General features: G+C 35.4%; 3 protein-coding genes across 8 annotated transcripts in view; 1 reads left to right on the plus strand and 2 right to left on the minus strand.

Moving 5' to 3' along the window:
- Positions 1 to 6,077: 6,077 nt before the first annotated feature.
- LOC113226577 (tubulin--tyrosine ligase-like protein 12) lies at positions 6,078 to 8,154 on the plus strand. The gene has a single exon (XM_026459268.1). The coding sequence runs from the start codon at positions 6,159 to 6,161 to the stop codon at positions 8,004 to 8,006; it is 1,848 nt and encodes a 615-aa protein (XP_026315053.1). The 5' UTR covers positions 6,078 to 6,158; the 3' UTR covers positions 8,007 to 8,154.
- Positions 8,155 to 8,221: 67 nt separating this feature from the next.
- LOC113226578 (zinc finger protein-like 1 homolog) lies at positions 8,222 to 15,787 on the minus strand. Its single transcript, XM_026459270.1, has 6 exons — positions 15,538 to 15,787; positions 15,342 to 15,453; positions 13,243 to 13,436; positions 12,242 to 12,473; positions 9,101 to 9,224; positions 8,222 to 8,453 (listed from the first exon to the last, which is right to left on the minus strand). Exons 1-6 carry the CDS (start codon positions 15,637 to 15,639, stop codon positions 8,270 to 8,272), a joined length of 948 nt encoding a protein of 315 aa, XP_026315055.1. The 5' UTR covers positions 15,640 to 15,787; the 3' UTR covers positions 8,222 to 8,269.
- A 5,639-nt stretch (positions 15,788 to 21,426) lies between these two features.
- Positions 21,427 to 24,332, minus strand: part of LOC113226714 (ETS-like protein pointed) — a 217,192-nt gene continuing 214,286 nt past the window's right edge. For 4 of the 6 annotated variants that reach the window (XM_026459436.1, XM_026459440.1, XM_026459439.1 and 1 more), the window contains 4 exons: positions 23,445 to 23,600; positions 22,465 to 22,583; positions 22,017 to 22,174; positions 21,427 to 21,680 (listed from right to left, as the gene is read on the minus strand). In XM_026459436.1, coding sequence (XP_026315221.1) covers positions 21,617 to 21,680; positions 22,017 to 22,174; positions 22,465 to 22,583; positions 23,445 to 23,600 — 497 coding nt within the window. In that variant the 3' untranslated portion in view covers positions 21,427 to 21,616. Of the gene's footprint in view, positions 21,681 to 22,016; positions 22,175 to 22,298; positions 22,364 to 22,397; positions 22,584 to 23,444; positions 23,601 to 24,332 lie in introns of those variants that run through there. The other 2 variants (XM_026459437.1, XM_026459438.1) reach the window with 2 other exon arrangements.

Consider the following 24,332-nt stretch of genomic DNA (forward strand, 5'->3'; position numbering starts at 1 on the left):
GTTGATAGAAAATATGTCGGCAAATAAAAATTTTAAAATTATTCATTTTTATTAAGGATGCCCCAAAAACAGAAGTTTATTGAACACTATTCACACATACACCACACACATACACACCCACATACAGTGTGCTTAGATATGTATATATAGTAGAGATGCCACGAATATTCGGCTACTATTCGGATTCGAATATCAAATAATGAAAAAAGCACATTATTCTTCAACATGTATCATGTATTTTAATCATAAATTATTGCTTTCATACTTAAAATCAAACAGTGGCAGGTTGTGATGAATGAATTGGTTGGTGGAACAGCATTGGTTGGTAACAAACAATTGCGCTTTTCCTCATAAACAATTACTTCTGAAGATAGCTTCTCACTATAAACACTACTGCCAGGAAACCATAGATAAATCTTAGCAAATTTTGAAAGGGTTGGATACTGCTTTGCGTTTGCTGACCACCACTTGTAAGGATCTAGGCGAACAGTTTTCAAATAACAATCAATCTCATGTGCAAAAGAACTTCTCCACATCCTTATCATGTTGCATATTATCTGTAGCGACTTCTTCAAAACAGGCCCAGAAACTGTCGTATTGATTCTATCGTTCTATCATTTTTCAATAAAAATACTCCATCCCCGTGACATCCGCACGCAGCGCCATGAAACAGGTCGCGCGTGAAATGCAGAGATTTTACGCCGAACATTCGGCAGCCGGATATTCGGCCGAGAGCGTGGCCGAACATTCGGCAGCCGGATATTCGGCCGAGAGCGTGGCCGAACATTCGGCAGCCGGATATTCGGCCGAGAGCGTGGCCGAATATTCGGTATTCGGCCAAATCACTATTCGTGGCATATATAGTAAAGATGTTAATATATAGTAAAGATGAATATAAAAATCTTTTCTTGTGTCTTGTTTACTGTTGGGTAATTTTCCGAAATAAGGAAAATAGTGAATTTGCAAAAAAAATTCGAAAATATAATTCGAAGGCTCAATATGAGCCTTCGAATTATATTTTCCATAATTATATTTTACGATGTTCTACATTTAGATATATATTTTAAAGTTTTATTTATCATGAATTATAAAATAAAATTGTGTCTAAAAACGAGAGTTAACATGATTGGGGAACAGCGAACAAGCCACACCGCGAACGAAACTTAAGGTAACTTGGCTCACGTAGCCGTGGGCCGTATCTTTTCATACTTTGGTTCACACCGCGAACTGAGCGAACTAACCCAAAGATGCTACTAGCTATGTGAAATATTGTCGCCCTCTGCCGCCCTTCACCCCACACGTATCCATAGTCATTACCTACTACGTATTTTCTTCGCTTAGCTTTGCATGCAACTACGTGAGCTAAACTACCTATCATAGCTTCTAGAGGTGGGCGTTTAAACGAAAAGCACTTTAAAAAATCTGCTTTTTAAAATAAGCGCATAAGCACGCTTTTCATTTTAAGCGTAAGCGTTGATCACTGGTCAGTTCTATAGGTACTCAACAATTTCATTTTTTACAACGGGCCTAAAGTTTCATGTAGCATCATCTGTTTCCTAAACAAATTTATTCAACACTTTTGAGTATGATTTAAAGCACTAGAATTTATACTCAAATCTTTGCGTTTAGGGTCCGACCGTGCTTAAAATAATACTCAAATCCTGACATGAGCAATGAGTAGAGTTCTGGAATACGACCCGTAGTATCTCTTATTAGTTTGAGATTCAACATAACGTTGCAAGCTTTTTTAAACAAAGTCTGTGCGCTTAACCGTTTTTCTAAACGACTTTTTAAGCGTCAAACTAAAAAGCGCTTTTACAGGCAAGCTTTTTAAACGTACGTTTTAGCGTTAAAAAAATAAGCAGTTTTTTCCATTTCAACGGTTAACAACTACAAAAGTTAACCAACTTATGTTTTTGCACGCTTTTAAACGCCAATGAAAAAAATGTTATATAATATAATAATGTTATGTCATAAATAAAAATATAACTCGTTTTTTACAAAAAACTTATCTTAAAACCTGTGGTGTACACTTGCGTTTCGCTATCAACACACAGTTGCAAGCTTTTTTTAGCATAAAAGTCTATGCGCTTAAACATTTTCTAAACGATTTTGTTAGCTTCAAACTAAAAACCGTTTAAGTGAAAAAGCGTTTAAAAAAGCACGTTTTTTTTAAAAAAAGCATAACGTTGAAACGTTTAAAAAAATAAGCAGTTTTTCCCATCTCTAATAGCTTCGTTCCCTATGTTGCCTACGCTAAAAACTAGGATCATTCTTTATCTATCGTTTTCGTTCAGTATTTTCAACTCTTGACAGATGACAAATGTGCAAGATTTATCCATGATTTATCTTATCAGTCTCTTCTTTTTATGCGTCTTAAATTTTTTTTTCCATCCTCTAAGGTCAACAAAGGACATGTTATGTTGACATATATAAATCAGACGTTATATGTATATGATGCATTTCGACATTGAAAGAATAAACATGTTATAATTGTCTTTGTTTAACTCTTGCGTGCTGTCTTAAGCCTAAAGAGATAGCATTACATTGGTCTGTGTGAAACACGGGAATCGAAAATACGTAACGTCATCTTAAATGCCAACCGTGTCCATTTCGCAGTACATGAGGTACATGATACGGTTGTCAACGGGAAGTACATCAAATGTCAAAACAAATGTTTTTCCAAGTGTTTTATTGAATTATTCGCATGTATTGTAATGAAATGGACAAAAATGTTGACAGTGAGAACAATTAGGTATTAATAAAAATTCGTCGCTGCAGCATTACGGGATGTGGCATTCGAAAAAGCGAAGATCGACCGAATGTAACATTGTACAGGCACGTGTTATTTTTCTGTCTATAAATCACATAAAAGCCCAAATATTTCGTGTAATTAGACATATTTAAGTATTTTATTCATAAATCTTGACAAATATTGCTTTGGTTTCTTCAGATTGCCTGTTTGTTTGTATATTTTGATGATTGTTGTTAACGATTATTATGAGATAGTGTTGTTCTTGGAAGCGTACATATTATCGATACTCTGTTATTAAAATAATTCACTGCGAGGTTTTTATTATTATTATTTTTACTATTTCAAGTTTACCTACAAATAAAAAAACAAAAAGAATGGTTGGAAATCATACCGCCGCATAAGAGTGCCGAATATAAACATTGAATCAAAGATCATCTTCATTTATTTCATTCGGTTCATTTGGAAGAGTCAAATTTAAACATAACTTTGAATGTAACTAGATTACATGATAATGCAATTCCATCATTAGGTTTTTTGGTAAAGAATTTTTATATTTAATTTAGATTAAACAAGACTCATTTACTAGGCACTCTCAGTTCCTGAAAACAAAATTATCCACTCGTTTCCGATTTTTTTCCCACTGACAACTCTAACTACTAAAAATTCTTACTTTATACAGCCAGCAATACAAAGACCATGTTGGTCTAACGTTGCCGCGTGAAGGCCAATACCAACGTATAGACAGCCTATTTGTCTTGCCTTGCCACCGTTCGGTGTCTCTCGCCTAGCTGACCGAGTGTTTGACATGGCTTGTCACAACTCGCAGTCGCTCGTGACTACTGATTTATACAACAGTCTCTCTAAGATGGGCAACATGTACGCTGCTGTCTTACCCGTGCCTGTGGCTGCGCACGCGCATATGTCTTTGCCTGTAACAAAAATACATGTTATTGAGACCTCCATTCTCACCTTAAGTTCTAATCTCGGTCTTTGGGTCTGGCATGGATGTTTTGAGTAGACCTCTCAGATCTAACATTATTATTAAAGAGTAAGTAAGACACAAATAGACGATTTGACGTATTTCCATCACAAGATAAATCGGTTTTTCGACTTAAAATAACACGAATACAACTTGTTTTTGATAATAAAAACAGAAGATCGGTATTTTCTGTTTTTAGCAAGATGTCAAAGTACATACAGCTTCACTATAACACAAGCATAACACGTGTATACATAAGATTACTTTAAAATTAAGGTGAAGTGAGATCCAAAAAAACGATTTGACGTTTTTCGACCACACGGAAAATTGTTTTGTCGACGAAAAATATGAATACAAATTCAACTTTTTTTTAAATTCATAATGAAAAAGGTACCGGTAGTGATCTATAGGGCTCGAAACACGATTGATAAAAAAATCACAAAGTTCTGCAAAATTTACGTTCTACGGAAAAATCAGTTCAATTCGATTGTTAATAGAGATATTGAAATTGAATTTTCTCTCCCGTATTCATTTTATAGTATGGGAGTATATTTTATTTCTAAAAGGTAAATATTTAAATGTCGTGCAATAGATTTCTTCGCATCTATACCATACGCTTCAAAAGCTACGCAAGCATTTCGCATTAAGTATACTCAGCCACATGTCAACCTTTACTCCATCAATCATATTGTTTCACTCTTAGAATAATAACGCATAGAAACCTAGTCCGCACACGCTAAGTGAGGCAAATTGAAGCGCGCCCAATGGGCCTACACGAGCGGGCGGGCCTTCAGTGCTCAAGGTCAACTTGCACTGCGAACAGCTCAAGAGTTTTAGCGAACGAAATGTGCGGTAAATTAGTGTAAAAATACGTCAGACAAACATAAATAGATACTAACATCACATTCCACAAGGAAGTAACGCGTTTCAACTTATATTTTTATATAAATATTCACTAAAACCGAAAATTAACCTACTGCTAAAACTAGCCTACATGAATTTGATTTTTGCGTCACTTGTAACAGTTCGTTTGATATGAAACTATCATTCTATGCGTTATTATTCTAAGGTCTCACTACGGAGAAGTATCGATTTTTCTGCACAAATCAAAGGCGCTCGGCCAATAGTAGTCAACTGACATTGTCAGTTGACATAATCAGACATTTGCATGCTATTTAATATATGCGAAACATGTTTATACTAACACTGTTTCTTGTTACATCTCCTGTTATACCATGTTTTAAGCAAATAAACGTATGATAATAATATTATTATTGATAATATTACTACTTTCATTTATTTCCAAAATTAAATGGAAGTATTAAAGATTCACTTAAATCAGTCACTGATATTAATTCTGTACCAATGCATAAATACAAAAAAAGCTTAGACTGTTTGGAATCTGTTTAAAAATTTCTCTATGAAAATATGAATCTTGAGGTTAGAAATATATAGGATTTATATTTCAAAGTTTTCTCTTTTTTTGTACTCTCAAATTACAAAATATTATTTTTTTCTGTGCAAATTCACTTTTCGTAATATTTGAATTTCGTAGTATTTGTAAACGTAAAACAATAAATTCAGAATTTCATGTGACATTCCCGGATATTCCCACCTAAAATAGTCCTAAATGGAATATTCATCTACTTTAATTAAATGTTTGCATTTCGATAATGACTTTTCGATAGATTATGGTACGACACTAAAGAAATCCGCCGTTTGTTCGTTCAATTTTTGTTTAGGTACGCACGTTCATTCCTTAGGCAACTCCTTTCTTTTATTTTTTTTCCATCCTCTACAAAAATTGCCCGTTAAAAATAGTGGTGTTCATGTAAAAAAAATATCTAACTACTTTTACGATACATCGGTACAAATCATCGATATTTACGATATATCGTAAATAATTCTAAAAGATAAAAAGAAGGAAATTTTTATAAGAGTAAATAGCAAAACCACCAGTTTTGACACAACAACCAAATGAATTTTTTTTATTCTTATGTTCTCATTGGCTAGTATGTGTGGCTAGCCTATGAGAATAGTTTGTGAACAGAATCACTTTAATACGTCACACTGACGGATGACCAGCGAAGCGCTCGAAGTGCGTTTCGTTTCTGCAAAGACAATTTTGAATTGTGTACTTTCTAACTTTGTACGATTTTTCATGTATCGGATAAAATATATCGATATCGAATGATACGATAATATCGGATTGGTTTGATATATCGAGGGCATATATTCATATATATATATATATATCGATATTTTTTTGGATGTCGATATAATATCGAGCACTCCTAGTTAAAACCTGTTATATTAACTGATTCACAAATTAGAAAGATAATAGAACTGATTCATATCTTTCTAATTTGTGAACTGACTATATCTTTCTAATTTGTGGATAACATATTATTTCATTCCACAAAGATGGATGGATTAACAAGCTTGAACAGCTTTTTAGCAGTACATAAACCTCAACTAATTTTATCCGGTGTACCAGAACATTTTTGGCCGACGCTATGCAAGAAAATTCGTGATCAAATTTTCGATTCCGGTTTGTCGTTTCAGATGGCTCGAATTGACTATGAAGATGATGAAAAAATGCCTTACGATCCGGTTTGGGCTCTCATTGCTACCCGGGAAATGGACAATAACGAATCTAGTCATATTTACTTAATAGATCACGCGTGGACTTTCAAGCCGAACAGTATTAAAAATAACCTCCGAAATGTGCCTGGGCTGCTTGAGAGAATGAGTAATCTTATGCAAGTGAATGGGGAAACGGTCGAAGAGAGGATAGTGAACGTTTCGAAAAATGTTTGGAGATATGCACATACTTATGCCATTGGTGGAGATGATTTTTCGGTGGAAGACAGAGTGCCTGTTTGGTATGTTTTGGATGAATTGGGCTCAGCTGTGAATCATAGTGATAGTCCTAATTTCAGAGCTGTGCCTTTCATACATGTACCTGATCAAATGACATATAGTTTGCTGTTCCCAGTCGAAAATGTCCAAGAGGGTGACCGCATTACCAGGAATTATGTTGAGGGACATTTTCCTGAGCCCAGGCAAAGAGAGGCAATGCTGATCCCATGGCAGCATTATGACCATTTCTATGAAGATTTCACTCCTGAAGAACCGGATAGAAACTACTTTCTTGAAGGACATATAGTAGAAACTCTTCCAGATTTAGAAGTTTTAAAAAATAGACAAAGACCAACTGGAAAGCTAAAGGTTTTTTCAGAATATAGATTTATCAATGATTATCTGAATACTCCTGAATTTGAAATAGTGTACAATGAAAATGAGGCTGATATTTTATGGTACTTGCATCACTATAAATCATTCGAAGAACTTAGTAAAAATTATCCAAATAAATATGTAAATCAGTTTCCATTTGAATATGTGATTACTATAAAAGACCTATTAGCAATTGTGTCACGGAGATGTTCTGCAAAATATGAAAAGACATATAGTCACAAATTGGAGACATACCCTCTTTGGTTGCCTACAACATTTAACATGAAGACTGAACTTGCAAAATTAGTATCCTGCTATACCCAAAGGCAGAATGAAGATTTGGATAATTATTGGATTTGCAAGCCTTATAACTTGGCACGAGGTCTGGATACATACATTACAGACAACTTATGCCTCTTATGTAGGTTGCCAGCAAGTGGTCCAAAAATAGCCCAAAAGTACATTGAAGATCCAGTACTGTTTGACAGGCCAGATGTAGGGCATGTCAAGTTTGACATCCGCTATGTTGTATTGTTGAAATATGTAAACCCAACTGAGGTATATGTGTACCACAATTTCTTCCTAAGATTTGCTAATAAAGCTTTTGCTTTGGACAATTTTGAGGATTATGAACAACACTTCACTGTGATGAATTATACAGATGGAGTTCCTTTATACAGAATGCTTTGTGCAGATTTTAAAGACGAGTGGGAGAGACAGTATGCAAATCACAGTTGGGCTGAAGTAGAGAAGTCAATATTCAAGATGTTTGCTGAATTATTTTCAGCTGCAACTAGTAAAAATCCACCTTATGGCATTGCTAAAAGTCCTCAGTCTAGAGCCCTGTATGCAGCTGATATAATGCTGAGTTGGCATAGGCAGAACAATGAGACTGTTATTCAGCCGAAGTTGCTCGAGATGAACTGGATGCCTGACTGTCAGCGTGCCTGTGAATACTATCCTCAGTTTTACAATGACATTTTTTCTGTAATGTTTTTAGATAAGCAAGTTGAAACCTGCACCAAAGTATTGTAATGTTTTTGGAATTTACATATGTATATTAACATTATTGGAAACTACTGTCACAATTTTTTTATTGTTAACTATTATGTTAAGTGCCCATCCATATATATTGTTTTTTTTATCAAAAGGTACATATATGTATAGTACGATGTTTATGTCGTATTGAAGTAAAATACAATTTCAATTAGTATTGTTATATTATTTAAATACCTAATACATATCACTTTAAAGGATTGCTTGATTTTATAAATAAAGGATTATTCAGTATTAAATAACTAGTTCTTCTGGAGTATCCTTCGTTCTTCATCTCTCATTAATCCAAATGGGTTTTCGCTATCAACATCGCGTCGGCTGAGCAGCAGTAAGACGACAATGACAGTCATAATAATGATTATAGGAATCCAGTAGCGCTTGCATACGCCTCCGACTCTTCGCACTCGTGAAGATGGGAGTGAATTCCTAAAATTGTTTAAGATGGCTTAAAATTACACAAATAATTTTGAACTAACTCTACTGGTTACAGATGATTATAGATTATTATTTTGTTAGAGAGGTATTGGTGATTGTACAGTCAACATCAGAAGTTTGCAAAATCTAAATCAATGATTTCAACATTGGCGATATTCATAGAAACAAACCAGCCCGTTGCACCAAGTACCAACAAACAAGTGTTCTCTATTGTGAACAAAATTTGATGTTCCTTACATTTTCACCAAATAGGCAAGTACTGAACAGCTTATTTTTATTTTCGTAATAGTTGATTTTATAAAGGCGTTAAACTTCTAAAATTCGTTTTAAAAGACTAGATACTCTACAATAACAAGTAGGTAGGTAATGTGTTTAATATTGTTGTACTCGCCTTTGTAGTACTGAAGGTGTAAATAAACTACACTCAATTTTGTATGTGCTTTTCATGTCGCTGTGCGATAAAATGTTTATATGTTACACTAGCTCGCAATAATAGTTTTATCAACTTTTGATAAGAAAGAATTGATGTATGTTTGTTATATTTACAGTTCATTTCATTCCAGAAGGGGCAATGGTGCTACACAGCCATGAATGGCTTGAAATGAAATCAGTCGATAATCTTAAAACGTATAACTTACTTCCACCATCTGCTGAGCCATGCAAATGTAGATTTCTGCTTGTATTTGTTTTCATCATGATCAAAATTTTTTGTAGGCTTTCCTTGTTCAATAGGCTTGAAACCTTTCCTCGAAGATTGACCTCCTGCAAATAAAAAACAACATTTCCAAATAAATCTATTTATACAGGCGCCTTGACGTCGAGTTGCGGACACTAGCCCGTTACACCAAGTACCAAGTAAATCTATTTATATATATCTTTGAAATTACTATATAAAATATTCATAAGATTTGAGATTATTTTTAGGCTCAACTCACACTGGCGCAGAGTCGAAGCGTCGTGTCCTGTTTTTAACGACTTCAAAAAAAGGAGGAGGTTCTCAATTCGTCTGTTTTTTTTTTGTATGTATGTTACGCGATAACTCCGCCATTTGTGAATTGATGATTCTTTTTTGCTGGAGAGACCTCAGAAGTGGTCACATTTAAATTTGAAGAAATAATACCTTTAAGGGTGGTAAACTAGGAGATGAATGACTTTTGAGGTCGGTTTTTAGTCGGAGGTTAGTTCAAGTACACCGCCTGCCTGGATCACAGTGGTCGGCGTCTGACGGCCAAGTAACGCGTGTCGACGCGCGAAGCCGCTAGTATGCTACCAAGCTCGACTCGACACTCGATTCCATATTTGCAAAACACAAATTTGTACCTTAATAATGGGAAAATAGAGATGAATATGCTATAGGCGAAAAACATGACGCGTCGCGACGCTTCGACTCTGCGTCAGTGTGAGTTGAGCCTTAGGGTAAACCTATATATTTATTATTTTAACAATTATCAAATTCGATATCAGTTAGATAGTAATTTTGTTCAATATTTAATCCTCAAAATTATTTTATGCTTTCTATTAGAAAATTTGATTCCCTTAATAATAAATGTTATGTGTATAGTTCCCAGTATTGAGAATGTAAAAGAAATTTAAATATAGGCACAAAACGGGTATTTTAAAAACAATGATTTGAAAAAATCACCATGTCGGTTAAACAGAATTTTCTTGACAACCTTGTGAACAAAATGTTTTTTTTTTTTTTTTTCCCACAAACAACAAAAGCATAATTTTTTCAGACTCTAAAAGCTGTTTACAGGCTATTTTGGCAAAGCAATTCATTGGCAAAACTAAACGCATATTATCCTGAAGATCAAGGAAGTTTTATACCAATGTCATTGTAATAATATACCAAGTTGTGTTAGCGTGGGTTCCAGGACACAGTGGGACGCAATGAAACTGCACACATGTTGGCAAAAAATGCTATTGAAACTGTTGTCTTGCTAGCTCTAACTACCAATTATATGTTTTCCTCATGGAGCGCTGAGTGTAACAAAAGAAACTCACTAAGGGCATATATTTCGCTGACATCGCTGACATTTCCCATAAAGCCTTGGTTTTTATCTCTAAAGGATTTAGTAAAACTGTAACGTCTACCTTATGCCGACTTCGTATTGGTCATACCTGCACCCCAGTCCATCTGGCAAAACTTAGAATACGGGATAGCTCAATTTGTGAATGTGGCCTGGATGAAGGCATCCCAGACCACATATTTTTCAGCTGCCCTATCAGAACATGTTCCATTTATGATAGTCTTCCACCTTCTATTCCTGGCCCCGAAAATTTCAAGTTTCTGTTATCTGTTTATACAAATCCCCTCATAGAATTAATATCAGATTTTGTTAGTACTAACAAATTTAAATTATAAAACTAATTTACTTATAATAACATATAGGTAATGGTGATGATATATTGTGTTGCTTTGTATTGTTCCAGAAGCCGGAATAGACTAAAGAGCAGTGTTAATTAATTAAATACTAAAAAAAATGTAAGTGTAACTCCCATGACTGACTTGACATTGGTAAAATTCTTCAAGAGCAGCCAGAAACTTTAAAAATAGAATAGAAAATGTTTCCCGGTACAACGAATTTTCTAAATTGTTTCTGGTCTGGGTGTGTGGGTGGGGATCAGGTAATTGGTAAATCTGGTTGATAGGCACAATATCATTTTTCTCTTTAATATAGTTTATAATCATGTGTAACTTATTACACTGTAATGCCGCTCGTATCAATTACTGCAATATCCGGGTGGGTGATAGCCAGGTGATCCATCAAACAGGTTAATTCATGGTATTAACCGTAGTCTCTTACAAAGGTATAAACCCTTAATGTAAAAAAAGTCAACCACCATAACAAAAATATGTATATGAAAAACTTTTGTCAAGCGAAAATACAGATAATTATTACTGAAATATTTAAGCAAGATATATATAATTAAAATTTTATTGAATTGGTATTCAATTATATTTTGTGAAATTACTCCACCAGTTCATTATAATTATTAATACAAAGATCGAACACTCAGAAAAAATTCTTCGATCCGGCCGGATACGAACCGACGTCTCCCAGCAAACAGCGCCACACGCCATGCCAACTAAGCCACGGAATGAACCTGGGGACCTCACGAATTTTTCTATGTGCTTGTTGTCGAATCTCTGTATTTGGTTTTCAATGACTTTTTAGCGGTAGCGTAGAGCGGTAGTATAAGGTATAATTATTTCGATTCTACATTGCATGTGTATGTATTTTGTACGATTGTCAAGCAGCATTCTCAATTATCTAAAATGTCTGAAAAAACACATGCGCGAAAAGATATCCAAATAGAGATGCTAGTAAAAGTATACTGTATTTAAGAGTATTTATATTAATCTGCCTACCTATGTGGCTGAATAAATATTATTCAATATTCAATGTGATTTATACGTTCCAATGCTGGTCACGGGTCTCCTGTCCAGCGAGGGTTTAGGCCATAATACGCCGCACTGGCCCAAAGCGGGTTGGGGACCTAACCTTCATCGACGAGCAGGTTTCATCACGATGATTTCCTTCACTGAAAAGTTCATGGTAAATTTCGCAAATAAATTCCGAAAAAACTTCCGAGGCTTCTGCTTCAGAGGCGATAGGTCAAACCATTACGTTACCACGGCCTTACATATATATATATATATATATTATAAATAAATACGGAATAAATATATAGCATGAATCCAATTAACATCAAACAAAACCTACTCAAATAAACCATTTCCATTTTTTACCTATATTGAAGGGAGCTAATATTACCTTGTAAACTGTCGCTCCTTTTCGTGGAAGTGTTATCATACATGTTAACGGAATCATCAGGGATTTGAACAATGGAATGTGGCGTGCCATTCGCTGAACGGTTGGTGGACTCGTCATCGCTGGCGCCTACTGGTGTGCCTCGTTGACTGTCCACAGTGCTGTTGTAGTAGTGATCGATTGGTGATTGACTGCGTCTCGATACTGCCCCTTTCAGATCTTGGTCTTCTGATAGCTAACATATATACATGTTAAATTATTGTTGTTTGACTGACAAAGACTTTGAACCGCATTGCTGATTGCTATGCTCCATAAACCCAGATGAAAAGAGAATAAAGAATCTCAAAACAGTTAAAAAGGGGTTAGGGCGCCTCCAAATTAGACGCTTATAGAAGCACTAATTTTCATATAGTATTTAGTAGAAGCGTAGTCGCAACGCCAGTCGTGATACACGCGCGCTACGTTCGCAGTTAAATTAAAGTTAAGGTAAAATTTGATGCGGCCAACGTTTAGTCGTATTTTTCACATGGAACACGTCACCCTGACTATGAATGATGAACAATAGATACAAAACAAACATTATTAATTTAAAAAACTATCAGAAATCTTTAATCATCAAAGAACTTAAATTATGAAGTTATCAGTTTTTATAAGAAGAGTAAATTATGAGAAGAGAATTAATTTGTTACTTATGTTCACCCTATTCACTACTTTCACGCATATTTTTACTTTTTCCACTCCTAAAACTAATATCATTTGCACTTTGTGGAGGCAGTTGCTGTTAGCGGAGCGATTTTTATTGTTGTGATAATGCTGCACTACTTGCGGCTATATTTGGAACTAAGTATCTGAAAGCAGCGTAACAATGACGCTATTATACGATGCTATTCTGGCGGCACATTACTTCGTCGCTTTGTGAAAAGCTACGTGCTATTACAATGCGTTTCATATTATTTTTTTTTACTGTATAATTTACAATAAATTCATTATATTAAAATAGTTACCAAGGGTAGTCCAAGTCCTGCTCTCGCCCAATTGACTCCAGCCAATTTGGCACGTAGTTCATCAGCTACAGGAGACACTAAATTGGGGGGTGGAAATACTGGTGTTGCACAGGAAGGGCATTGGTATCCTGCCGGCGCTGTTGTACGTGGTAGCGCACGGTAACTAGCTTCGGCACATGACCAGTGAAACACATCTGGAAAATAAACATAAACAAATAAGACACTGGACATATTTCGAAAAGAGTTGATTAATTAATGCAAAAGACAGAAGAACAGTCAGAACTATATCCTAATAGCAAGAAAATAGGAAATACAAACTCCAAATGGAACACATCTTAATTGATCACCAGTACAGCTGCCTAACATCATATTCATCATTCACTCATAGTCGCAACGGCAGATTACACAATTAACAGGGGACAAAACAAACCACAAAATCATTTTGATACATTTAATGGTAAATAACTACATCTGTCTATGGATATGCCATAAACTAAGCAGGCATTCTTAAGCCTTGCATTTGGTTTTTCATCAGGGAGTACCAGTTCCTTAGACACAAACTTCATCGCGTTCACGCTACGCGGCTACCCTGTTGCGTGCATCTAACTGCCATGGCAAATACATTCTATTTATTTAGCTTTTACGTTTTAACTTAAATGAGCGTCACGGGCGCGCGAGCGAGTTTGGCTTGTCTTTGGTCTACGCGGCGGCTACGCGGCGACCGCGCGGTTATATTAATCCGAGGAATTTCAATGTTGTTGCCTAGTAAATAGAATTCAGATTCGCGGCGGGCAGACGCCGCGCGAAAACTGGGCGTTAACTCTGATAGTGTATAAGATGTTTGAGTGCTGTAAAAATCAGAGCGATATGCAGTGTGTGGTACAACTCTCAGAAAATTTCTGTGAAACATCATAATAAAAGACTGTGAAAGGTGATAGTGACTAATAATACTTCTATACTTTAGTTATACAGCCTGGGCATTTGGTTTGATTATATTAGATTAAAGGGATCAATTCCTGGGTGAAATGATTTGAGCACATTAGTAATAAAATGCTTCATGTTTTTAATAAACAAAGCTTGTTGTTCTGTGATGTTACAATGTCCTAAGATGTGAAGATAATGCTAAGGTTGAAACCATCACACCATTATAATTTAAGTTGAAATAAGGGAATTTGACTTATGCGCTTTAGTTGGTTGATTAAAATTAATTATGTTGTAGCCAATTAAATTAAAAGTAAAGAATGGTGTGTATTTTTTAAACTTATATGCTTTAGTCTGCTTGTTATACAATTTATAGAACAAAAACTAGAGATTGGTTAACCTCGACGTAATATCGCACATTAAACTAACACTATCACTAAATGAAACCCTAGCTTTTTGAAATTTCAGAAACCTTAATGACCATTGGAAATGAAACTGTTTTTTCAGATATAAATCACATATTACTTATTTCTTTCAAACAAATCATTGTTTCAGGCCGTCTATAGATCCCCTGGTCACGGCAGACTAACTGGTTGACATAAAAACACAAATATATGCAATTTTGATCCAGAAAAAATGGTTTCATTTCCTATGTGTAATAAATACAAAAACTTAGTAATTCCATATTTAACAACCACTCCCAAAAGTGGATCTTTTCCTTTAGCAATGATTTCAACATACAATATGTATTTCAACCACAATGAGGATGTCTTAAACAGCACAGGTCAAACAAGCATGTAAGAACAGCAAAATAGATGCAGTTGCAAGAAGTGTAAGTATGTCAGTAGTGTGGTAAGTAGAGGTCTGTAGTTTCTTATGTCACTGAAGAACAGTAGTGATTTTTTATTTTTTTTTATGATACCAGTTGCCAGGATGAAACAAGGCTTGTGCCTGCTGTTAAGCAACCATAGCAGCTACAGTGCCACCCAGAGCTTTAAATTGCAAAGATCTGAGGGTCACTGACACTGTGTCTGTCACTCTGAGACATTAGTTGACAAGCTTCTTGTGCCTGTAATTTCAACCAGCACCCTTAAGCCTTCAAAACCGGAACGCAATAATAGTCACATTACTGCTTAGCGATAGAAATAGGTAAGGGGGCAATACTTCTTACTACTTACGATAACAAGTGAGGCGAATACATTCTCCCTCGCTCAAAGGTTTTGTGCATATCTCGCATATGGGGTTGTAATCACTGTCTTGTAGCCACTGAAGATACGATTGAATGATGCACTAAAATTACAAGCAAACACATGTAACCACTGTGTTTATGGAAGCAGCTGTTGTCATATGACAACGTGTTTATGAAAGATTTACCTTTGGGTGGTTTGTCACCATACAATATTCACAAACATTAACTCTATGCTCGAAACAAAACTGATTCGTAACTCTCCTTTTTGGACATTTGCACAAACCCATAATGGCGTCTTGATCCTCATATAATCAGCTATTAATTAAATGTCAAGTTATGTTTCCCGGTGAGGAAATAACATGAAAATTCTTTTTAATTTCGGAGACAAACAAAAATTAGCAATGAACGATCGGCCACGTAAATTAAAATCAAAGAGTATTAAAATGTCAAAAGTAATGTGAAATGACTGCGTTCACAAATTTCTTTTAGTGGATTGAAGCTATTGTTTAACTGTTTGAAAAAAATGACATAAACGTCAAACCGAAAATAATTTTGGGGTATAATTTGGTAGAAACAGTAGAAAGCACAAAGAAAGTGGAATAAATAAATGCGGATATTATATTGGTATATGTATACATATGACATATTTATGTAAATAGTTATAATTTTATCGTATTAATAAGTGTGGTCGTAAGCAACGCTAGACAGATGTAATTTACAATTAATTATATCTACGTGTATTTTATTTATGATATTACAACAATAGTTAATTTTAATTATTGTGAGCAGAGCACTAGCTAATTTTTTTCTATGGACGGGGCTTTTTTTATTAATAGTTTTGGCTTGGGTACAAGTCCTTTGAGCCATGTCTTCGTTTAATTATCGGGATCCTCAGAAATATTTGCCATTGTAGTTCTAAATTCTAATATATTATGTTTTCACTTTCCCTCAAATAACTTGGGTCACTTATTTGGGTATATTAAATAGTCTTTTAAGCGGCGGGAGTCAATATTTATGTTTTGCTTTTACTTAAATTACATTATCTTTTATAACTTTGAACAATAACTTTGAATTCGTAATTAGTGGAATTTTCAGGATAAAGTCTTTTGTAATTTGGTATAAAATATGGAATATAGTTCTAACTTTCTTCATCACTGTTTCTTTCTTCGTTTATTCTTCATAATATACTTAAAATAAAAATAATCTTTGTAAAAACTGTACTCGTAACTTTAAAAACCCGTCATTTTTTTTCTATGGACGGGTTGGTACAGTTTGCAAAATAGTGCTGTGAAACGGATCCCATCTACCAATAACGGGGCCATGCCGCCTATGCATCCAATCAAGTACTTGAGTTATTATGTCGATGATGATTATTGTCGGAGTGAACTAATAAATCGTTTTAAATACGTATTGCTTATGAGAGGAGTGGCCAGCAGTGAGATGTAGGCTATTATTATTACTAATTTGAATTTTGTACTAAAAAGAATATCTATTTAATTCCAAAGAAGCTCGTCTTTATGACAGGCACACCTTAAATCGAAGGTATTTGGATTTGACGCATTATATGATTCCCAGCATGGAAACCGGTACGTGTTAGATTAATGTTCATTCTCTCCAAATAAATCGTCAATTTTACCTTGCAGCGCGAGGAGGCGCGCACAGTCGCAGAAATGCTCGAACATTCAGTAGAATTCTCGCGACTGCGTCTTGAGGCCAGTGAGCATAGTATAATATCATTGACAGACATAATCGACATTGTCGATCGAATTATAGACGTTTTCGAGTTGTTTGGGAGTGCTTATTGAGAACGTGGCATTAATTTCTAAATCTAAGAGGGCCTACACAAGTGGCAATCGCTCCCAATCTATTCCATTTCTACAATCGTTAATGATTAAACGAAAACGATAGTAGATTGATAGCCAAAGTTACAAGAGCCTGACGATTGCTCATTATATTCGATAATTCGTTAAAAATCAAAATATAGTCTACGGTTTCGACGGCAAACCTCACTTTGAATTTGACAAGTAGTCGATGTTCATAACAAAACGCGCGGCGTTGAAGTGGAATAAACAATCTGTACAACGCAATCATCAGAAGTCATTTTGATTATGGCGGCTTCCTTCTGGAACCATGCAACAAAATAGCCTTGGCTAAGATGTACAGAATCCAGGCAAGATGCCTGAGAATAATCACAGGTGCCATGAAATCCTCACCAACAAACGCTCTTCAAATCGAATGTCTGGAGCCCCCTCTACATCTACGTAGACAATCCCTTGCTAATAGATTCCTTTTCAAGATCTTTCAATATTCTTCTCACCCTTCGATTCCCGTATTGCAATCCTTGTCGGAGATTATCCCTTCCTCCAATTATTGGTCACACAAGAAACCTCCCCTTCTTATCAACAGTTTTAACAAAATTTCCAATCTCCCCTTCCCTATTTCCCAAAATTATATGAACCCGTTGTTTGAAACTGATTTTAAATGTTTAACGTTTCGCCCAACAGTCTATCTTAGTTTTGGCATCATGAAAGATACCCCTAGAGCAAACCAAGTCTTCAACGATATAGTTGAGAGAGAATGGCGTGACTGGACTACTGTTTTTACCGACGCTTCAAAATTACACGAACATGGCGACTTGGTTGCCGCGGTTTGGATCCCCCAGTTTCATTGTCGTACTCAGTTTTAAATCCCCCTATATGAATTGGGTCTTTTCGGGAGAGGCTATTGCAATACTCGAAGCTATACATACTATATTATTGAGTCCCATAAAATTAATAAATGCTTGGTTTTCTCAGACTCACTAAGTTGCCTCCAAGACATTATTAAGCTACCGTTTCATTCCAAAGACAATTTCTTTATCACCCTCCAAATTAAGGAAGCTCTGTACCGATGTCATTGTGCGGGAATTGAGGTAACTCTGGCCTGGATTCCCGGTCACAGTGGGATCAGTGGCAACGAAGCAGTAGACGCCTTTGCAAAGGATGCGACAAGAATTGGCGTATGCAAATACTGTAAGTGCTTTCCCAGAGATCTGCTCGCCATGACCAAACCCCAAATGCTAGCCTCCTGGTCGGTCCTTTGGCAGGAATCACGACAAACTGTTGGTAGACACTATGGTAACCTCCAACCAAATCTACCCACTAAACCCTGGTTTTTTAAACGTCGTGAAAACATCACTTCCACTATTTTTCGTTTGCGCTTAGGCCATGTTTGCACCCCTGTATTTTTGCGTAAAATCAGAGTCCGAGATCATTCTCTGTGCGGTAACAAGCACTTTAACATGCAATTAGTTCCATCACGCCACTGCTAGATGGCATAAGTTGTACTCTGAAACGCGCTATCGTTTTGTTAACTTCAATAGAATAAAGTTATCTCATATAAATATAATTGTTAGTGCTTTCTGCCTCTGTAGCGTTTATACTGCACTGAATGGTACTCGAGTGTTGAGAAGATTCCGTCCTATTTCTGCTACTCTAAGGTTCGGCACTGTTCTGTTTGATTTCACGCCAGTGAGACATACTGTTAGGTCCATAATCCCGCGTAAATTTACCCTTTTTGACATTTGAAAACATAAATCTTCAGTAAAATAATAAAAATGAAGTACCTCTCAATTTTTCATTCTTTTTTTTCTTTTTTTTCAATCGGACATTTCGAATAACAAATAAATATTTTATTGAATCTAGAGTGGCTTTGTGACTTGAAGTAAATTAATTTGCTCTTGGATTAAATATTTCTGTCTTATAACTAAAATACACTTTTGAGACATTACTATTATCAAGTAATTATTCTCTAGCGTCTATAGGGAGAGGATCGTTTTGTTGGATTTAATAAATTTGTCTTCATAAAAAGAATTTTGTCTTTTTCTAAGTAATCTGTTTTTACCGTGTACTCTTTCGACATTTTCGCTAAAACATAATATAAAACTCCCACTAGACAGTTTTACATTACATTACTTATTAATTATTATTTACGTACGAATTTCAAATTACTCTTATGTAAAACTGCATTAAAAATGTTTTCCTCACTTTTGTTCAATAATTATATACTAAAAACGTTTTTCTTTTTATTATTTCTGTTTATATCGTTTGTCGCGCTCAATTTTTAATTTGATAAAGTTACCAAGCAGAATTGTAAAAATGTTTTAAAATCAGCTGTGATCTCGTAGCCATTGGCACTGCGATATTCGTTATCGCCAATTGGTCGCTGCGCGAGTGGTGTGATAAAAATGTGAAGTCGCGGTGCTCGCCATGTTAGCTATTGTGACAAAATTTTAAAATGGCAGTTTTATCACTCGAATTTGACTGCTAAATGTCGATATAATAGTTTTATCGCGCTGGCATGCTACTGGGGCTGAAATAGGGAGAAGTGCGTAGCATAAAGAAACAACAGGTAATTTCGTAAATATATATTTAAATTTTATATCTTCCATCAATACATACGACACTTACACATTCAAAATTTCGCCATAACTACAATAGGTCTCACTTAATAATGGCTTTCCCTTACACAGATATTCTAGTATTACCTGATATGATTTATACAATGGTTTGAAGTATAATAAAGTACAAAGAAAGACTAAAACTTACTTCATTTGCTAGACCTACTGATCATAAAATTGGTAAGGCAGGGAAGACATTGCAATACAATTCTGTGTTAAAAGAAATCTTGAGAAAAACAGCACCGATACTGTACTTCTTAAAATTAAAATAGTCTCAAAGATTATTTTGAAGTTGCACTTAGTTTTGAGCGTGTACGAAGTTTTACTTATCCCGAACATGCTAAAAACTTTTTGCCACCCCTCGTACATTGCATGTTTGTATTGAATATAAAAAGTATGGTATTGATGGAGGAGAAATATTTTAAAAAATAAAACTTATCGAAATATCTTCGGTGTACGCTAGGAGCTATAAAAATTGAAAATAATACAACTAATTAATTTCATAACTAGTAAGACATTACAATCCCTTACCACGAGATCAGCGACAAGATGATGTAACCCGGTGTTGTTTCGCAATTTTTAATAACTTTACTCACATTGCTGAATTAATAAATTCTTAGTACAGGGTGATAGAAACAGACTATTGCTCGCTTCGAATCTCAACAAAAGCTTTTTTTTAAATTAAAGAATATTTCGAAAAAGATATCAGAAGTCCCTTTGGTAATTTCACGACATTCTTACCAATTGGTGGGAATTTTTGATTTAAAAATCTTTGGACTTTTCTGCATTTTAAATATTCAATAATCGGTTCATGTCCGTCACAATCTAACTATTATATGCATTAATTTAACCGCATATTGCAACAATATGCGAATTAAACATACAACACTTAAGACCTACTATAATATAATACCTAATTATTTTATAAAGTAACAAAATTAACTTATATTTACAATTATCATTAAAATTATAGCAGAATTTTACTATTTTAGCACTAATTATCATTTCGTCAGTTTTTTGTTTCATTGCCAATTTAGAATCTTAACAACGGCCCCTAGACTTTGTGTGAGAAATAATTTCAATAAGTCGACTAAAAGTGCCTTTTTAATACTGGAGTTTGCACAAATACAGTGAAATAAATGGATTTCTTTACTTAATAATAATAATAATAAGTGATAAGGCACCTTTGGTTTGGATACTTTTAATGCGTATGTGAAAAATGAAATTTAGCAAACAGAGGTAAATGCATCTGCAAGGCGATTGCGTTTAAAAGGGGTTACATAAGAAAACCCCGACGAATTCATCTTGGATGGCTTCCATTCGCAGGAGCACTCAACATTTTTTTTAAAACACAACTAACCCTTAGATGCTACTCAGGTTGACTATATGAAGATTGCATAAAACGAAGGTTACGTTAGTATTGTTAAATCGACTGGTGGCTTTGCATGAGATCAAATCCGACGTAAGGAAGTTCTTTCTCAAATACAAGTGTTAGGTTTATATTACAGTACAAGTACATTTTGACTATCATCTGACTACAATTAGCCACCGTTTGACTCTACAAAAAACGAATGTTGCCAGACCATTCGTTTAAAAAAGAAATTGCGATATAAATATCGTTTGTTTGAAAAAGGTGTGGTATCTCTATTTTTGTGACTGTCAGTTATAATAAAAAAAAAGAATAAAAGTTCAAATTAAGAACTTCGAAATAGTTTTTTTTTACGTATGGACTGCTAAATGGCAATTGCCAGCGTGTGGTACTAAAGTCGAATAAGGGCGACCACGTGTGTAGAGAGTGAGTCGCGATCGAGCAACGTGAGTTGAGTTCAGTCGTCGTCTTTTTTCTCCATCTTGGGCTCGTACATTGCGTGCAATTGTTCGGGTGAGATCCTGCAAAGGCAATATAACATTAAAGTCCTGTTTATATAAAACTATAATTAAAAAAATATGCGATATATAACTACAAAAGTAAGTGTATTTTAGTACTGCCACCTTACCTATTTCTGCCGCCAAGCAATTATGTCAGCATTACTGTGTGAAATTACAGGCACATGGGAACTTGTCAAGTTATGTCTCAGGGTGACTGGCGCAGTGGCAGTGACCCTCCAATCTAGCTCTGAGTGACATTGCAACTGCTATGGATAGGCGTGTAGCTTACCATCAGCCGCATGACTTGTTCGTCCCGTCACTAGATACTATAAAAAAATATCAAAAACAATAACTGACCCGAGCAAGCTCTGCAAATCGCAGACGAAGCGGTACACGTAGCGCTTTCCAGCGGTCTTGTGGATGATGTTTTTGTCGTAGTAGTAGCGTAGGCCGCGCGACAGCTTCTCGTAGTTCATCTTAGGCTTGTTCTTGCGGATACCCCAGCGACGAGCGACCTGTACACAATATAGATTGATAAGTCTTAAGTCGAAAAGTACGAGTGCTACGTACATGTCATAGTAATATTTGTGTAGTTGTGTACGCATCTAATGTTATTTATTAGTAGGTTGTTCTCTTGTTTTATTCAATACAAAGAGTTAAAGTCATGTAAAGAATGCAAAGTGTAAGAATTGGTGAGGGACCGATTATCGAGTAAGACCGATGATCGAGTAAGACCGACTGTACAGTATTTCATCTAGTTATTTATAGTCTTAGACATAAAATTGTAAAGGGAACTTGTACAAACCTCATCGGGGTCAGTAAGTTTGAACTCCCAGCCGTCGCCAGTCCAGGAGATGAATCCCTGACAGCTCTTGTCGGTGAGGAGCTCCAGGAGGAATTGCCACAACTGAATCGGCCCTGAACCTGCAAGGGTAGTACCGTTGCTTTACGATATAATGCAAATTCGTTACTATAGTTTACGCTATGAATTTATATAGAACGCAAAAGACCTGCATATCAACGTGATCTGCGATTTCTAATTTAGTTTTAAGTTTGGATTGAATTCTTGAAAACAAACAATTGTTTAGTTTCTACAAGAGGAATGGTGTTACTCTGGGTTACATAGAACTGTTAGAAAGATAAAAACCGCAGTGCCTTACGGCGTACAAAATAAACGTATGATGTCGAGAGTTGCCGCATCGACCAATTGCAGCAGACTGCATACAAGACAGCAGTGCCTTGTTTAACTCACTGTTATCTGGTGATAATCTGTAACTGTCAATATCTGTCAAATCTGTAACAGTCTGCAATCTATAACTGCGGAATTTGAATTTCGAATTTACTGCCATCGTTTAATAAATATTCCTTATAAAGACAATGTTTGGTCTGAAAATTCGTTTGGCCAAATACATGTGATTTGATAGAGATGATCAGAGTATAGTGAAAAAAAAGAATAAAAGTTCAAATTAAGAAATTCGCTGTGGTTTTTTTTAGTTACGTTAGCTAAGTGGTAGTGTGTGGTACTAAAGTCGAATGAGGGCGATCACTTGTGTTGCGAGCAATGTAATTGATTATCTAATTCTATTAACATATCTACATGTAGTAATATTCATCAATTATAATACGAAATATCCATTCGATCATAAAATAATTTAATAAAAAAAAAATAATAAAAAAATTTATGCCAACATTATTCAGTAGGGAAAATTATAATACAACTGAATAAGTGTTGTCGAAGATAGTTTTTATTGTAATTTTTGCTACTTGTGTACATGTCAAACATACCGGTAAAACATGGTCCGGAAGCGGGGTAAGCGAGTTTGTCCTGTGGGATGAGCGCATGTTGCTCGCTTGGCCATTCGCCCCATTCGGCGCACGCGCCGCCGTATTCCGCCGCGTACCCTTCGCCGTAGCCTTCGCCGCCGTACCTGCTTCCCGCGCCTGTCGATAAATAAACTTATTGTTATTTTGATAAACAAATTATAAATTAAGAAACAACATTAATGATCATTATTCATAACGTAAACGTTAAAAACTTAATAGATAACTTAAACGTTTATTTAGGAAATGAAACTATTTTTCTGGATTTAAATCGCGTATATTTGTTTTTTCAAACAAACCGACCTTTCGGGCCCTTTACAGGTTCCATGGTCACGGTTGACTGAGGTGGTACAGTCTTCAACCAGTTAAGTCTAATATTAATGCAAACCACCCTATTTTTCATTATAGTTACAATAGTTATTAATTAAATACATTATATACAAACGCTACATTAAGTTTTACAAATTATTTTATTGAATGAATTTTTATTAAGTTCAATATATTATTATATTGAATTCGGATTGGCAAATCGGAAGTACTGCCATCTAACTATTTCTGCCCCCAAGCAGTACTGTTAGCATTACTGCGTTCCAGTTTAGAAGGGTAAGAGTGCTGGTGAAATTACAGGCAGATTGGACTTTTCAACTTATGTACCAGGGTGATAGGCGCAGTGGCAGTGATTTAAGATCTTTGCGATTTAAAGCTCTAAGTGGCACTTCGACAGGCGCACGACTTGTTCGTCACGACACTAAGGTATTATAAAAAAAAAAATGCATGCGCACACAGCGGTAACCTTCAACATTCCTCTATTCAGATCAGTCGCAATGTTAAGGGTAAAAGCCAGCCGAAGCA

Source organism: Hyposmocoma kahamanoa, unplaced genomic scaffold (assembly GCF_003589595.1).
Source record: "Hyposmocoma kahamanoa isolate Upper Pololo Valley unplaced genomic scaffold, ASM358959v1 192, whole genome shotgun sequence".
Classification (NCBI taxonomy): Eukaryota; Metazoa; Arthropoda; class Insecta; order Lepidoptera; family Cosmopterigidae; genus Hyposmocoma; species Hyposmocoma kahamanoa.

Excerpts from the sequence above, each read along its gene's own strand:
- LOC113226577 (XM_026459268.1), top strand. The coding sequence starts at position 6,159 with ATGGATGGATTAACAAGCTTGAACAGCTTTTTAGCAGTACATAAACCT.
- LOC113226578 (XM_026459270.1), bottom strand. The coding sequence starts at position 15,639 with ATGGGTTTGTGCAAATGTCCAAAAAGGAGAGTTACGAATCAGTTTTGT. Across the intron at positions 15,454-15,537 it reads TGGTGACAAACCACCCAAAG|TGCATCATTCAATCGTATCT; the intron begins GTAAATCTTTCA and ends TTGTAATTTTAG. Across the intron at positions 8,454-9,100 it reads TGGCTCAGCAGATGGTGGAA|GAATTCACTCCCATCTTCAC; the intron begins GTAAGTTATACG and ends AAACAATTTTAG.